The 16,613-nt window shown below is 43.5% G+C and overlaps 1 protein-coding gene across 6 annotated transcripts in view; it reads left to right on the forward strand.

The window, feature by feature from the left end:
* Nucleotides 1–16,613, forward strand: part of MYO16 (myosin XVI) — a 570,453-nt gene that overhangs the window by 194,694 nt on the left and 359,146 nt on the right. For all 6 annotated transcript variants that reach the window (XM_036893691.2, XM_057494602.1, XM_057494601.1 and 3 more), the window contains exons 5-6: nt 5,251–5,359; nt 11,283–11,407. In XM_036893691.2, the coding sequence (XP_036749586.2) occupies nt 5,251–5,359; nt 11,283–11,407 (234 nt within the window). The remainder of the gene's footprint in view (nt 1–5,250; nt 5,360–11,282; nt 11,408–16,613) is intronic.

The following is a 16,613-nucleotide window of genomic DNA, read 5'->3' on the forward strand; positions in this document are numbered from 1 at the left end:
GGAACATGAAGTGCTGAAGTTTGGGGTTTGGGGACTTTTTAGGTAAGCAGTTCTAGGAACAAGGCTTAACTAAAGGAACAGCCATTTCAGGATGCCCAAGGGGCTTATCCCAGGCAGTTGGACCAGCAGGTAAGGAGTCAGTGGGAGCTGGGTGTGGGTGAGGGGCAGCTGCAGGGGCTTCCACGGGGGAGGAGAGTGAGCTGGAGGCTGCTGGAAGTGGTGAGGTGGGGAAGGACTGGGCTCCAGATGGCCTGAGTCCTAGGGAGTCTTGGGGAGGAGGTGGGGTGATCTCTGGTGTCACAGAACAATCCCAAGTATCCTTAAAAGCTTGCAAATGCTAACAGGATGCTCGCTGACCTAAGATGATGGCTTGCATGTGTGCTCTACATTCATGTGGAATAACCTTCACTTCATCCTGCTTGCACACGAATACAAAATTGTCTTCTAGAAAAAAGAGAGGCACCGTCTAACATTCAAAAGCACAGCCATCCTCTCACAGAAATTTTCTGTGTCTTTCTTATCATCTTAGATGCCAGCATGTTTATATTCAAACGGAATGATTTGTGCCGTGGTATTGCAGGACTCTGTAACTAGTCTGTTCTCGCCAAAGAGTCACCCAAACTCTCAGCTTGCTGACAGTCCAGGAGCACAGTTCCAGGGTGCCTCGATGAGTCTCCTCTGAACCAGTTATTACTAGAATGGATGAATGCTGAGTTCCACCTTGATCACTCCTTCAGCAACTCCCATTTAAGAGATTTAAGCAAAAAATGAGTAAGAGAGAGAATGAGGGTGAGAATGAACTGGTGGATTGGGGTGAAGGGTAGAGTACTAGGTTCCTGGGGCTTCCATGCAAAGAATTATAAGCTGGGTGGCTTAGAGCAACAGAAATGTGTTCTCACTCAGTTCTGGAGGCCAGAAGGCCAAGATGGCAGTGGGGGCTGGGCTCTGCTCCCTCCAGAGGCTCTCAGAGGATCCCTCCTGTCTCTGCAGGCTACTGGTGGCCCTGGGTGCTCCTGGCTTACGGCAGTGTCCCCCAGTCTTTGCCTCCATCCTCACAGGGTGTCCTTGCTCTGTGTCGTGTGTCCCCAAATGTCCCTCTTCTTGTAAGGATACTGGTCAGATTGGTTACTGTAGCATGACCTCATGGAAGCTGAGCTAATGTCATCTGCAGTAATCCCGTTTCCAAACAAGGTCACATACACATGTACTAGACTTATTAGGACTTAAGCATTTCTCTTTGGGGGGATACAATCAACCTATAACACTGATAAGTATATTCATTGACATTAAACTATGACATGAGACAAAGCAATAAAATATGTATTTACAGGAACTGTGTACTCATTCGTTCATAGGCCATCTGATGTGCAGTGAGTAGGGCTCCTGTTTGGGGGGACTGATGAATTTGAGTCCATTTCCAATACTCCAGGAACACCATTTAGGACCAGCTGGAGGAGGGGTGGCCTTCCAGTTTGAATGAAGAGAGAGGAAGTGCCCTCTGGGCTCCCAGTCCTCAACTGCAGAAAGTATGTGAGGAGCTTGATTTTGCATGGGTAGCATCGCTTGCTTGCATTTTCCCAGTGAAATCCAGTTCATGATGGGATTGATTGATTTCCCTGATGCCAAACTGAAGGACCAGCCCCATGGTCTGTATTGTACCAGGATAATGTTATTGAGTTGTTCCAAATAATGCAAGGTTTTCTTATTATGGAATTTCTTCTTTCAGTGAGACAATGCACAGTAGCTACTGTCAGTGTAAGAAACTTGATATCTGGTGATTAGATGTAGGAATGTAAAACTAGGAAGATATTTCTCACACAAACACACATACACACACACGCACACCCGTAAGGCTTAGGGAATCATGGCACCAAAGTTGAATTAATTGTTTTGAATCATGAGAATGTATGTGTGTCGTCCATCTAGTCTTATTTTCAAAAACCTTTTACACACCTAGCTCCTAATCCATATGTGTTTATAAAGTATAGCCTTCTGTTATTTTAAAGTGTTAAGATTTAGAAAATGTGTTGTGATCATTAAAGCCAGTGTTCCCATATAGCAAGTGCAGGCTTGGGTGTGGTTTGTCCTACATTTGACAATCTAGTCTAAAGCCCTTCTTCTCACCCCTGAAACAAAGCAATGCACAGTTAAGTGCACACACCAACACTCAAGAAAATTAACGCTATGTTCACTGTCATCATCCTCATTCTGTACTGAAAGTACTGAGCCGTGCGCCCAAGAAAACCGTATAATTAATGTGTGCGCCAGTCAGGAGCGTTTTCCTTTGGCTCTTATATGAAAAATCATATGGTGGACTCTTACCCCAGTGGAATGGGATTTGAAATGTAAAAGGAGCACTTAAAAAAGAGATAATAAGAATATCGTGTCTTAGAGGAGAAAAAAATTATGTTTCAGAATACATAGTTTTTCAAATTCCCATGTTAATGATAGATAATGTTGAGGGTGAATTTTATTAGATTATTGGATTATTTGTTAGCTCTCATTTTGCAAAACTAAGAAAATTCACTTTTTATTCCTGAGTGGTTCAAATTATTAAAAAAATAAGTACTAACACACTACCTCATAAATGCTGCTAATAGTGGCCTGTGGGCCACTTCCCTTTCGGGGTGCTGGAACTCAGGCCTTCCTGACGGTGTGAAGACGGGTCCCCGGCATTCCGAGAAGGAGTCCGAAGTCAGCAGCTCCTTAGTCGCAGGGGGATCCGTTAACAGCTAAAATTGCACATCAATACTTGAGTTAGTCAGACCGAGTCAGACGAAGAATAACCAGCCGCAAATCTAATCAATGGTTGTTTTTTAAAAAAATAGATGTACATTTTCAGAATTCTAACTCAAGAAATACAGCCTCTCGGCAGCGATGTTCTTACCACGTGTGGCTCAGCCTGTCTAGGGGCATCTACCAAGACCAGACAGGCAGGGCGGCGGGCGACCAGCACCAGCTCCACTGTGGGCGGTGCGTTCTCGCCCACGTCCAGCAGCTAAAGAAAGACGGAAGGAAGGAGAGAGGACAGAGAGAGAGGGGGTACGGGGAGAAGAGATGGGGAGACATGGCCACAAATGTCATCCATCTGGGGACTGAAGGCAGGAAGCACAGTATGCCTCTAGTGATTTAGTAATTTTCAAGGGAAAATTTCAATTTTGTCACTTTCAGGGGAAGTGACCTTGAAAATAAAGGTCAGAAAAGTTGGTTAAAAAGAATTATGAAAATTATGATTATTTGCCTCAATTTTTAATAATTAAGTCCATTTTTTTTTTGGCTCCACATTTTTCAATCTGTTTCAGACCTAATACCGGCCGGACACTGTAGCAGGAAGTGGGAACATACAGAGGAATGAGATGTGGTCTGTGATTAGGGACGGTACCAGCCCGAGAGAAAGGCTGACTTCCACATCGGGAACCCTCCCTGGAAATTCAGCACCACAGACCAGGGAGGGATTCCTGGGCTGAAAATTCAGAGAATGAGCTCAGCTAAAGTATTCAGCACCATGCTTCAGTTTTAGGCTTTCTCTGGAAGAGCCTCATTACTTCTTTCCAAGTGCCCACCTCCCCTGGCATCAGGTTGCTCTCCTGATTATTTGTATCATGATTGAGAATACGTGACTCCTAATTATACTCATTGTCACCATGTGCCCAGATGTTTGGCATAGATAAGACTCTATCAGAAAAATGTGTTCACTGGGAAAAAAATAACTTATCTCCACCTTATTAGTATTGGATTGGTAATGACACCCTGGAGATCTGTCTCATAATTGATTCTTTAACAATTGATACTTGGGTATGTACTCAAAACCTTGTTCTCTCCTGATTGAGATGAAAGGGAAGGAATCATTAGCAAAGTCTACTTAAGAATATTGCTTCAAGTAATTTCTTTCCACACTCTGAATAATTAAAACAAAATTCAAGGTACCAAGAAGATAACTTGAAATCTTTAGGACCTTAAAATTATATAGTTTACTTGGGTAAATGAAAATCTCGAGTATATAACTTTCTATGTTTAAATAAAGGAGTATCTTTGTATGGTTAGAGAAAGTGTAATGGGAGTAAAGTGAGGTAAGCAACACAGCTTATCCACAAGGCAAATTTTAAAACAGTATTTTACCAGTTTGACTGAATTTATTGTTTTGTTTTTACAATCCATTTAGAGCAGTCCTTTGGAAACCTATGGATACTTGCTAGGGTACAGGAAAGCCGTTTGTTGATATGTGTACATACAGAATAACAGAAGGAAGAACCCCACATTTTAATATATAAAATTATGAATGTGATGTACCTTTTATGTAACATTCTGAATTTGGATATTGTGTGAGCTGCATTAATAGTGGAACACAAAATCCCTTTCAGTGAGTGGAACAGAGGAAAGCTTTCACATATCTGGCCTGAGTTTAATGACTTGTCTTTGGGAAGTATGTAGGAAGACTTGCACAATGGGCGCATGTTCAAGCCATGTCCTTGGAGAAAAGATGCAAACCAGGCCTGATAAATTCATGGAGTTTATTAAGAATGTGAACAATGGTGATTTACATAATCAAGTCTTGAAGAGGGAAAGCACATCTATCACTGGATCTAAGCCGAGATGGGCAATAGGGAAACATGCATGCTTTGGACCTTTGGACCTAACAGGTGTATACCAGCCATACTGCATTCATTCACATCTACAGATTACGCTCTTTGTTCAAAAACAGTTTCTGGATATAGAAAAACCAACCAGAAGCCATTAGCTCCAGCTTTTATTAAAACATCACAATGTGAGATCAGCTCTTAGATGAGTTTCTCTGGAGAACAAGGGGCTTAGAGATGTTATAGGACAATTTGGGGCAATCCACCAAGGTTCATGGGAGCATCTGCCTTCCCTTTAGACTCTTTGAAGGCATGGAGAGCTCCTGTTGTGTTTGGAAGGAGACAGGCTGCTGTAGGGGCAGCCCACACAGAGGCTGTGTGGTTCAGAAGCTTGGATGGATATTCTGGGTTTAGCGAGAGGGATGCGAAGAAGTAGTTGGGGCTACGATTTTGCAAAGGTCAGTTGAACGTTTTTAGACCACTGGAGTTTCTCACAAAGTATTTAATGTATTTGTCTTAAAAAGTTATTTCAGTTTCTGACTTGATTCTGCAGGGTTGCGTTCTAATACAAACTTTGCTGCCTCTTTCCCAACTAAGAGAGAAGTGAGAGTTTTGATCTGCTTTCTATGTTAACAATATATATAATGTTATATTCATTCTTTTTCACTCACAGGCTGGAGCCAATGTCCTTCTCCAGGATGTTAATGGAAATATCCCACTGGATTATGCCATAGAGGGGACGGAATCGAGCTCTATCCTACTGACCTATCTGGAAGAAAATGGTAGGCTGGCCCTTTGCAAAACTGTAGAAAGATAGATGAAGAGATAGCCGTGATAGAGTTATAATTGTGTATTTATTGCACATGAATTATAGGCACACTTGGATGATTGCAGGTTGATGTAGTTTCCCTAGATTATGTAAAATGAGGTATTTCTCACACAGCATTTCATTGTTCCAGCCATGCTGCATGGTTGGTCGGTTTAGTTGATGCAGTTTTGCCAGCCAGTGGAGACCCAGAGGCTGAAATGAAGGAACATTTTAACAAGCATCTGAAGTCCATAATTAGTCGGACTGGGCTTGTAATTATAATCTGTTCTCCGCTGGGAGGGGAAGGGAAGTGAACCGGCACAACTGGATTTTGAGTTAATGAGAGCAAGGTCATCTGAAGTGTATTCTGTTAGAGCAGATGGTCCTTGTAAGAATTACATGAGAGGAAGTGAGGGCTTAGGTCAAGGGCGTATGCACAGCTTCTCAGCATCCATTTTTGGTGACACTTGGGAACACAGATGTTGTCAGGAGAAAGCGCCACCACCATGGTAGTAGCCTGAGAAGACAAGGCTGAGCCACCAGATGAAATCACTGGCAAAGAAAGTTTGATTGCACAGAGCCAGCAAGAAATTTCATGAGTAAGTTCACACTGGCAAAGCTGGAAGGGTTTGAAACCCTGAGCTTGAAGGGCCTACTTCTTTAGCAGGCTCTTTTTCTGCGGTTTAGATATAAGTAACAACAAAGAAATCCCAATCCTTTCGACATGATCTTTGGTCAGAGAAAAAGTTTAAAATTTTAAGAGCCGCGCAGCGCCTTTGACTAGATCCTTCTCGCCTCTAAGAAAGGCGCTCACATCTGCCTCTTTGTTCTCTGAGCTCTCTGCCTCCTCCAGCTTGCTTATATCAAAAGGTTTATTCTGAGGATGGCTTAGAATAATAATAATTAGTACTTAGCAGCCACGATTTCTTAAAACATTAGTCTCATTAATCTTTGAAGTAAGGTAAGTGCCATTATCTGCATTAGGGACGTGGGGAGCCAAGCTCTGCTACTGAAGGTCACCCTGTACATCTCCCTCTCCTACCCGAGGGGTCACGTGCTCTCTGCCCACCTTCTCCCCTGTGACTTGCTGGAGTCAGATGCCATTCCTCCTGAAGGAAATAAGCTCAAAGTTACTATCATTCCACTGTGGGGAGGTTTATCAGACAGAAACGTTGACTTGGAGGGCACAATTCTGAATTTGCATAAGGAACTTGGTTGTATTCTATTTAGCTGGGTCATTTCTATGGGACGGTTTCCTGCTGTGATTGTTCTGAATCGCTAATAACCAGAGCAATACATATTTGTCTTTGAAAGCTCACATTAAATATCTTTATTTGCAAAAGAATTAACTTACAAACCTTCCCAGCTCATTTGAGGATTTTGTTTGACAAGAAATTATATCATTTGCAAAAGCAGTATTCTGTATCCTGTGTAAACAGATGTAAGTGTATTCCATTAAGAGGCTGATTTTTAAAATGGTTAAGGAAAAAAAGAGAGGAAGGTACAAACTCTGAATGCTTAGGAGAAAATCTGTCACCGTGATGGCTGTCACAGTCAGTTTGTGAAATACATGTTACATGAATAACAGATTCAGTTGAATTCCTCTTCCATTTTTTATTCTGCTTTCCGTTCATCACTGCTGTCGTGCTGGCCTCTGCTTCCCATCCACCTGTCCCTCCCTCACCTCATTCACAGCCTGGCCCTGTTCTGCCAGCATCCCTCCTCCTCCTTATCTGTCTCAGCTGCTGTAGTTCCAGCCACTACTGCCTACTTTGATTTATTCTCTGCCCTCCTTGTTGGTGCACTTTTACTTAGAGTTATCTGTTGTGACAGCATGAGCTGATGTCCATGGAAATTCTAATATTCCAAGATGAGATTTTCATTATTACTCATCACTGGGTGTTTCGGCACTGCATTCTCCTGAGTAGGAGGTAGCCATCTTTGACTTTTCACTCTGCATCATATGATTTCAAGTCAGGGTACTTACCATGCTGTCCGTCAGCATGCATGTGGCAGGAGGCAGGCGAGGTTGCGAGCAAGTTGATTACATGGAAAATCACTGGTCACGAGTTCTAATTGTACTGTCACCACCGACATACACTGTAGGCGCTGGTCCAGCAATTAACCTCAGCTCACTGCCTCAGCTTCCAGGGCTGGAAAATGAGGCAACCATTAGGATCTGATCAAGCATTTGATGTATATTAGATGTCCCGTGCAAGGCACACTGACCGGCACTCAAGGAAAGCCATTGATTATAAACTGAGCCACAAGGAGAGGACGCACTGCTTCGAGGCCTCAGAGGGTGTTGGTCTGAAACAGATGCTCACTGTGGGGAAGTCCCTGAAAAATACATCAGAACTTTCATTCTGCTCTATGTATACCGCCCACTGCCCTTTATCCTTCTTTTCAAATCCTTCATTTTAGGAAAAGCAGCTCACATTTATTCTCTTGAGTTTCTGGCTGCCTCCACTCAGCCCTCTGCCATGGAGCTCCCGCCCCTGCCATCCACCGGAAGTGTCCCTGGGAAGGCGGCCGTTCCCCTCCATGGGTCTCTATCCAGTGATCGCTCTTCTGCTCTCCTGTTACCTCATCTCCCTGTGACATCAGATGACCTTGATCGTGTTCTTCTATGAAAGCTCTGTCACCTGCAATGATCTTCCCATTTTTCTCTATTTTGTGAGCTCCTACTTAGTTGTCTTTGGAAAATCCACTTGTACGTGCAGTTGCCAAAACGTTGGAGGTTCCCAGAGCATCTGCTCTTATCAGGCCTCATACTGTTCCTGGCTTCTCTCACCCTATTCCTCATGTTGTTACCAACTGCCTGTTCCCAAGAATATTCCTGCAGCTTAGATATCTTTCAAGGCATTCACCTTGTATGTGCAATTTTATTAGGTGTCTTGATTTGGATATCAGACCGTTTGACATAACATCTGTAATGTGGAAGTCACTGTTACTCTGTCTATATTCCATGTCACCATTACAGCTAGGAACCCAAGTGTGAACATCACTTTTCTTCTCCTAAATCCCTCATGTTCAACTGTCACTTAACTTCACAGACTCTACTTCCTTGACATTCCTCTGACGGGTCCCCATCCCTCTCACCAACCTTGCCTTTACTGCCTGAGTTAAAGCCTCTGGTTTTTCTGTTTTGGAGCAGCCTCAGAAACTGGTCTCGCCTCCATGCTTAGCCCTCCCTTTTCATTCTTCAGAGACTAATCCACCCACAATGACCTGGTGTATTTCTTCGGCTTAATAAAGTTCATTCAAAATGCCTTCCCTTCACCAGCGTCTTCAGCCACCCACTGCTAGGGTGACAGTGCCCTCCAGCTTGCCAGGGACAGTCCTGCATCATGCCTGTGCCAGGGCTGGGGAAGGGTCCCATCTCCCTTTTGGTTTGAACATGTTTATTTCTCTTTGCTGGCTTATGTTTTTGTCAGGAAAGAGTATGCAAATAAAATTTAATTTCTTTTAGAAAAAAGAGGTTTGGCCCACTACCCATTATGAAATAGACTTCTTATTGGCGATAGCTGTCTTGCTAGGCTTTTTTCCAGGAGCAGCTTAAGAAATTTGTTTGACAAAGAAGAGAGAGAATTTTCATTCTATTGTATTATCAAAAATGGACGAGCTTTTTTCTTGAGCAAATCAGAAAAATCTAAAAATCACATTTTATGAGGTGTCACATTTGATTCAAAATTAAATTTTGAAATAACAGGACAGTGTCATAATATTCTCCTCTAATATTTTTACAACAGTGACCAGAAATAGATTGTTTTCCCAAAATACGTTGTACCATAAATGAGTCTGAAATGAGTGACATCTAATCTCTGTTTTAATTTGTGTCTTTCATCTTTGGGCCCTTGTCCTTTTTGTGTGTCAATTTTAATGACATGTTTACATAGCTCTCTAACAGATGCAGAGCACTTCAGTCCCCACTGCACTATTATAAAACACAGTGACAGAACCCTGGAGAAGGGGGGTAACCATCGAGTTGTTCTGCTCCTTCAACATGCAAAACTGAACACCGACATGTGAGAAATATTATTTTCCTAAATTAACTCACATGTCAAATTCCATCATCCTAAAAATAAGAATCAAGTGACAGTTTTAATTGGTTCTTAACAAACCTCAGATGGTCCGGTTAGGGAACTCTGTTAGTTTTGCAATGGCATAGGGTGACTTAGAAGCTGACGTCCGGTTAATGATGTTCCTCTTTCCTGTCTCTACTCAGATGGCTTTGCTTTGAACGGAGTATTGAAACAAGCTGCATTATTCAAATGCTGAAGTTTGCTTTATTTGGTTCCTCCCTGCCTCCTTATTGCAAAGAAGAATACCCCTAAGTGAATGGCATGCAGTCCCTAGACCATTAGGCTGCATGACAATGACAGCTCGCTTTTATGAGGGCTTACTACACGCTAAATAGTGTTTTTTGTTTGTGTGTTTTGTCTCATAAATAGTGAAACAGAACTATCAGCCCCCTTTTGCAGAGGGAGAGACTGAGGCAGAGGATAAGTGACCTGCCCAATAGTAAGTGCAGACACAGCACTGAAACCCAGGCAGGCTGACTGCTATGGCCCTGTGCTGCGCTGTCCGTCCAGCTCCAAGAGGGGCTCCACACTGAGGCCAACACGCGTGCTGGAAGGGGAAACGGCCCCAGATTTGCCACATGCTGACGCGGACTCTGCCGCGTGGACAGACCTTATATACAGTTCCTAGCTTCGCTCCTTCGGGATATGTATTATTCTCTGAGTGAACTGACGATGCTGAGGTCCAGCGGGTTAAATGACTCTCACAAAGGCACCTGGGAAGGTCAGCCACAGACCAGGCAGCGCCTGGAGCATCGCGTGTTTGTGCTCCGGGCCACTGTGCTGTGCCCTCTCTCTGTGCCTGGGGCGTGGACTCAGACCAGAGATAGAAAGTGCTCAGAAGAGTGGCAAACACTTTCAGAGAGGGAGCTCGTCCCAATGATCATCACCTTCACCATTGTTATATTACTGTCACTTGGAATGAGGTTAGTCTTTCCCCACAGTAAACACCTATTATATTCAGAAACCGATGCTAGGAACCGAGGATGCTTAAATGCAGAGATACAAGCTCCCACCGAGGATACACTCTCATGCAAGCTCAGGTACAAATAAATGTGAATAGCAGCATAAACAGAGGTGAGCAGGTAGAGCCCTTTATGCATAAACCATGCACATCAGTCAAGTCAGCTATCAATTCTTCACTCAGTTTTCGCTTATTTCTCTTTGTTCATGTGAACAGTCATCAGATGATCAGTTGGAGCGCCCTTTTAGATCCGCAGGGAGGTTGCGAAGCTGTGTAGAGAGCTCCCATACCCCCTTCACCCCGCCACCCCTAGGGTTAGTAATCCACACGGCTGTGGCATCTCTGTCCGGACTAGAATGCTAACACTGGTACTGTGCTGTGAACTAGACTACAGACATTCTTCAGAGTTTCCATGTTTTTCTGCAAAAGTCCGTTTTTTTGTTCCAGGATATAAGCTGCTTTTAAAGAGCAGTTATTTTGGCCAGAAAAAATCACAGAGAACAAAAACTATATCTCCAGAACTCTTTTTAATTCAATTCGAGTACTTTAAAATATTCTGGGTGATGGTTATTGGTGATTTATGCTTAAACAGATATCCATCGAGAGTCTGCTATGTATAAGGCACCATGTCTCATCTTTGGGATATAACAGGAAAATCATTCAAGACAATAGTCTAGCTAGAAATAGAGTGCATGCCGAGAGAAACGAGGAGACGCTTTGCTGAGGATCTGAACTGGAAGAGTGGCTTCAAAGAGGAACACATTTAAAGAACTTGAGAAGAAACTGAGTTTTGCCTCCACACAGCTGAGAAGCACGTCTACACTCTATTTGAAAGGCTCTTTTTCCCCTAGGAGTGGATCTGATCTCACTGCGCCAGATGAAGCTTCAGAGGCCAATGAGTATGTTAACAGACGTCAAACACTTCTTATCATGCGGAGGAAATGTTAATGAGAAAAATGATGAGGGAGTGACTCTGGTAAGTTAATATGCTTGACTCAGAAATATCATATTAACTGAGAATTTCAGTTGATTTCCAAAACATACAATTGGATACAATTAACATTTAAATAATGTCTTCTTTCTGATCATAAAAGTAATACATATTCATCATAAAAATTTTGGAAAACATAAGTATGCGAAGAGGGAAATGCAAATCATTATGCCACTACCCAGAGAAAACTGGTATTTATATGTTGATATAGTTCCTTCAAGCTTTCTTTCTATGTATATTTTTCTTATAAATGTAGAATAATTTTTATGCATTACTCTGTCAATGTGGTTTTTCAGATGGAACGTATAGGAGACTTCATTTTACTTTTAAGCAAAATGAATTATGGGTTAGTCTGGTGAATGAATTTATAAATTCAAGCCAGGTCCTATCATTACTTTCTTTTATTGCTGTCAGGCATAGTTGCAATCAATTAAAAGTAGTATAATTAAATTTGGATTAATTCTAATATAAACATAATGTCTAATCATCAAAAGAAGAGCATTTGGCCCCACTGACCCATGCGGTTTACTGGGATTGGGCATTCTGGGGTTATAATTATGGAGGAAATAAATGTATTAGAGGTCAGGAAAAAAGAAAGAAGGGGAGAAAGCAAATCAGGGCAGCTAAGGCGTGTGAAGCTTAGAGCCTGGGTGTGGACCATGGCAGTTCCCTGAGCGAGGTGGGAACACTCTAGGGGGTTCTCCAGACAGGCAGCTGCAATCCAAAGTCAGCTCTCAAAGGATCCCTCACTCTGATGGTGGAAGGGCTGGGGTGAAGCTGAGGGCAGTTCAGAGGCTTTTCCGGTAATGCAGGAAGCAGTAGTGTGGCTCAGAGGCCAAGCTGGTAGGTGGTGGAAGTGGTTAATTCCAGTCTACACTTCAGGAAGATCCCTTGGGATTTCCGGGTGGAAGTGGTGTGAGAGAGAGAAGGGACTCCAGAGTGATTCTGAGTGTTTGTAGCTTGAACGACTGGAGTGACAGGGAGGGCTGGCAAATGAGATGGGGAAGGCTGAAGATGACACAGGCTTAGAGCAGGAAAGACGAGGATCCTTTTTGGAAATGCAAAGTTAGAAGATGCGTCTTAGCCATTGCGGTAGAGACGCTGAGTCCGCAGGTGGGTATTGGAGTCTGGAATTGAGGAGATGTCCAGGCTGGAGAGAAACCATTCACGGAACATTAGCATATACGTGATACTGAAAGGCTTGACCCTGGGGGAAATCATGAATTTGGCCCAGAAGGATTTGGGACTGAGCCATGGAGCTTAGGAAGAAGAGGAAGATCTGGAAATTAGGTGGGAAGGAGGAACTCCCAGCAGAAGGAAAGCCGAGGGGCTGAGATGCCCTGGGAGCCACGTGAACAGTGTGTGGAGGAGCGTGATCGAGCATTAGATGCCACTGAGAGACCCAGTAAAGGGAGATGGGGTATGGGCCGTGGGGCCATGGGGACCCTGGTGCTGTGGGGACCTTGGTCCTCTCCTCTAGGGCAGGCTCAGTGGAGTCATAGTGTCAAAATCCAGCCTGGAGTAGGCTATTAATGCGTAGTTAATTTAATGCATGTAACGCATGAATGCCTAACACACATTAGAGACCCAGTAGAGTCTTTGTTTCTTTGTTTGGCTAAAGATATTACAACTTTATATTTTTTTTAAAACTGCTAAATAAATATATATAATGCATACTTGGCTCACTGCTGAATAAAAGGACCTACGTACTTCAGTAGTGAAGCTGTCGAAAGGATCAATACAGAGTGATAGATTGCTGTCATTTTCAACCATCTTCAGCTTTGACATCCCTTCTGACTTTTTAATTGAACAGGGAGTATAAATGCTGCAAATACTTGTTCTGCAAATAACTAATCTTGTGAGGATCAACTCTGAGCAGGGAAAGTAATAATGAAAGGAAGGCGAGGAAGTCGTCCCTTTGAGGGTCTCAGCACTTAGGAAGTGGCAGCCTAGTTTGGTCCTTTCATCGGAGTCGGTTAGTCTGTCACCCCTGAGTCTTTCTGTGAGGTGCACACACACTGTGCATTCCTGCCTGTTGTGGGCAATGACGATAAGAAGGCGCTTTCTGTATCCTGAGTTGGAATGTCGGTTTTGGTTCAAAATCAGGCATAACTTTCCACACTGTTAAACCGTTGTGCAAGAGAGATGAAATTACCAACAAGAGGCTCAATGTGAATAAACCCTGGTAAGATAGTTTTCATGCTCAATTTTCTACCTTTCTTAGAACATGCAATACAATAACCAAACATAACGCAGGTCTTCTAAGAAGACCTCTTAGTCTGCATTAACATTCTGCTTAAAAGAAAACAAAAGCCTTAGGAAAGGTACAGTTCCAAAAAAGCCGTGTCACAGTGCCTGTGAAAACAAGTGCCCGAGTTCGGGAGCCCAAGCGCTCTTTGAGGACATCACTGTAATGCTCAGCATGGACCTTTACGGTTTTATTATGGAGTTTGATGTATCACACCTGGCCTTAAGACATATTCACTCAGTTTGTTTAAAAGGGAATTATTCATAAAATGCTAATATCAGGAAGTTTTATTTTCATCCCCCTGTGTGATTTCAGGAGTGCCGGCTCACCCCCTTTCTGGAGGATGACTAGGCAGTGCCATCAGTTTTCTGGCTATTTTTGGAGAATAAACCTTTTGTGATTATATCACAAAACATAGCCTTGATTAAAGATTAGAATGTGCAGATCCATATTATAAGAAAAACTTCCAACCTGCATAAAGTCAGGGTTCATTGATCCTTTTATGTCTTGCTGCCCTTTAACCATCTGGTGTAGCCTGAACTTGTCAGAATAATGTTTCAATGTACTGAAAAATGGTGCAAGGACTTACAAAGAAAACCAGTTACATTGAAATATAGTAATATTAAAAATTAAATGTGAGATATAATACATGTGCTTCTTTATTAATACACTAAGTAACAGATCTAATAATTACCATGAGTTTAGAGTGGCATTGAATATGGGTGGTATTTTGAGGTGTCTGTTATGAGAGTGAGGTTATATGAAAACATCACAGGTGTGCAGCTTATGTTCATAATTGAAGAATTTGCTAAGTTTCAGTTTAGCAGTTTGGGGTTAGAAAAAAATAACACTAACCATTTTCCCACCCAAGTTTGCAAATCCCCTGAATTTCAGAGCCCAGGCATGAAGGACCCTGATGGCTGCTGTCCTGACCCTGGCCGCACCAGGTCAGGAAGCCCGTAGGGGGGAAGTGGGTGTGCTCAGCTCTTTCCCCTCCTGCCACTCCTCTCTGCCATTTCTAGAGTCAAAGGCGAGGCAGGGAGAAGTGGAGGGGCAAGAGGAGAACCCGTGGGCAGGAGGCTCTGACCTGACCTGCCTTGGACGGTGTCAGCTCTGTGGGCAAGACTCCTTCTCTGGTGCAGATGTGGGGGTTCTTCGGATGCCACCCCATCACTGGGGTGCTCCGCCCTGCACCCAATCTGGGCATGCATTTCTTCCAAGTGGCCCTCTACACCTGCCTCGCCCTCAGGCATCAGGGACACCCAGCCACCCTCTGTCAGGCTGCGCTGGCTCCTCTAGGCACCCCTGGAAACAGAGCCGGAGGAGACTGCAGCTTGTCCCTGGGGGGACCTCCTGTGTTTCTTCCCCCTGCAGACTCCTGAGTGCAGGCAGGGCCCACCTGTCAGTGACTCCCCTCCTCTGCACCCAGCAGAAGGCCGGCCCGTCTCTCACCCTTTATGTTTTCTAGGCAGGAATCAAACCCAGGCAGCGTATCTTCCCCACCCAACTGAGGTCCCGACTTCACCGGGCGGTGCCTGCAGCCAGCCCCCCTGGCCCTGAGTTAAGAGGGTATCTTGGGCCCCACCCTCCCCACAGGCACCCCTGGGGAGTGGGCCTCCTCACAGGCTGGCAGTTCTTACAAAAACTGTCCAACACTTGCAGTCTTATTTTATCTCCAGTCTCGACCTGTTACGAGCTCAGTCATGAGGTAGAGGTCAGAAGCCACTAAGCAGGTTCTGGACAACTATCTTCACATTTGCATGTATGGTCTCACTTTGAGATACGATATATCATCTTCATAGTCAGAACTGAGCTGGGAAGGGTCCTCTGTTCACATCCCGGCACAAATGCTGATGGCAGATCTGAAATTACTGGTTTAAAATCAGGGCTAATCTGCAGAAGTATTTGAGTGGCTGTTCTTCCAGACTGATTTTCATTCACTCCTAATGTAATTTTCATCAAAGTATGACATTAGCCTCAGCAAGATCTTCCAGTTTTCGAGTAGCAGGGGTCACAGACCTTAAATAAGACCAAATTCAGTGGGAATAAATGTTAAACTTTACACATGGATTTTTAAGAATATTAGATGCACAAATACAATAATGAGTAGTAACTTCACAACAATTAACTCCTGTTTTCCATGTCACCCAGTGGAAAAGACTTAAGCCAGTGTGATGAGGGTCCTTCCGATATAAAGCAAAGAGGAGAAACATGAAGGGAGGTCTGATGTCACGGCAACAGTGAACCAGACCTAGCCCGTTCATGCCTCAGACAATGAGCCAAATTAAGGGGCAGATAATAAACCAAGAGTAGTATTTACAGCAGGTATTTCAAGGTGCTCCTATCTTCAAAATATGCAGAGTTCATAGAAATTAATAAAAAGATGACCATCGTTCAATACAAAATCAAACAAATACTAATGAGAGTCAGTTCACAAAAGGAAGACTACAGTTAGTCTATAAGTATATGAAAAGAGGTTCACTGATGGGAATTTAATCAATGCCAATTATTTGCAGTCATTTTGGAAATTGATGAAAGGTAAGGGTCTGTGAAAGTGAGCACCCCCACAATGCTGGGGGGTTGTATATTGGTACAGACATTCTGGAACTCAGTCTAGCAACATGCATATATAACTTGAAAAACATTCATTATTTTAGAATCAGAAATCCATTTCTGAGAATGCATCAGAAGGAAATAATCAGCAAGGCACATACAGTGATTGTCAACAAAAAGATTTTTTATCTTATAAAAAATATGGCAAATACTTAAATGCTCAGTGCTGAGGAATCGGTCGGGTCACTTAGGGTGCTCCGTATGGTGGTGTACTGTGCTTCCGGCATGAGCTTTTAGAAGACCAGCGCCAGGGAGAAGAGGTCAGACAGACCTCGTCCCGGGCTCCGCTGCTCCCTGGATGTCACTTTTGCTGGTTTCTTAAATTGTCTG

Source organism: Manis pentadactyla, chromosome 17 (assembly GCF_030020395.1).
Source record: "Manis pentadactyla isolate mManPen7 chromosome 17, mManPen7.hap1, whole genome shotgun sequence".
In the NCBI taxonomy this organism is placed as follows: Eukaryota; Metazoa; Chordata; class Mammalia; order Pholidota; family Manidae; genus Manis; species Manis pentadactyla.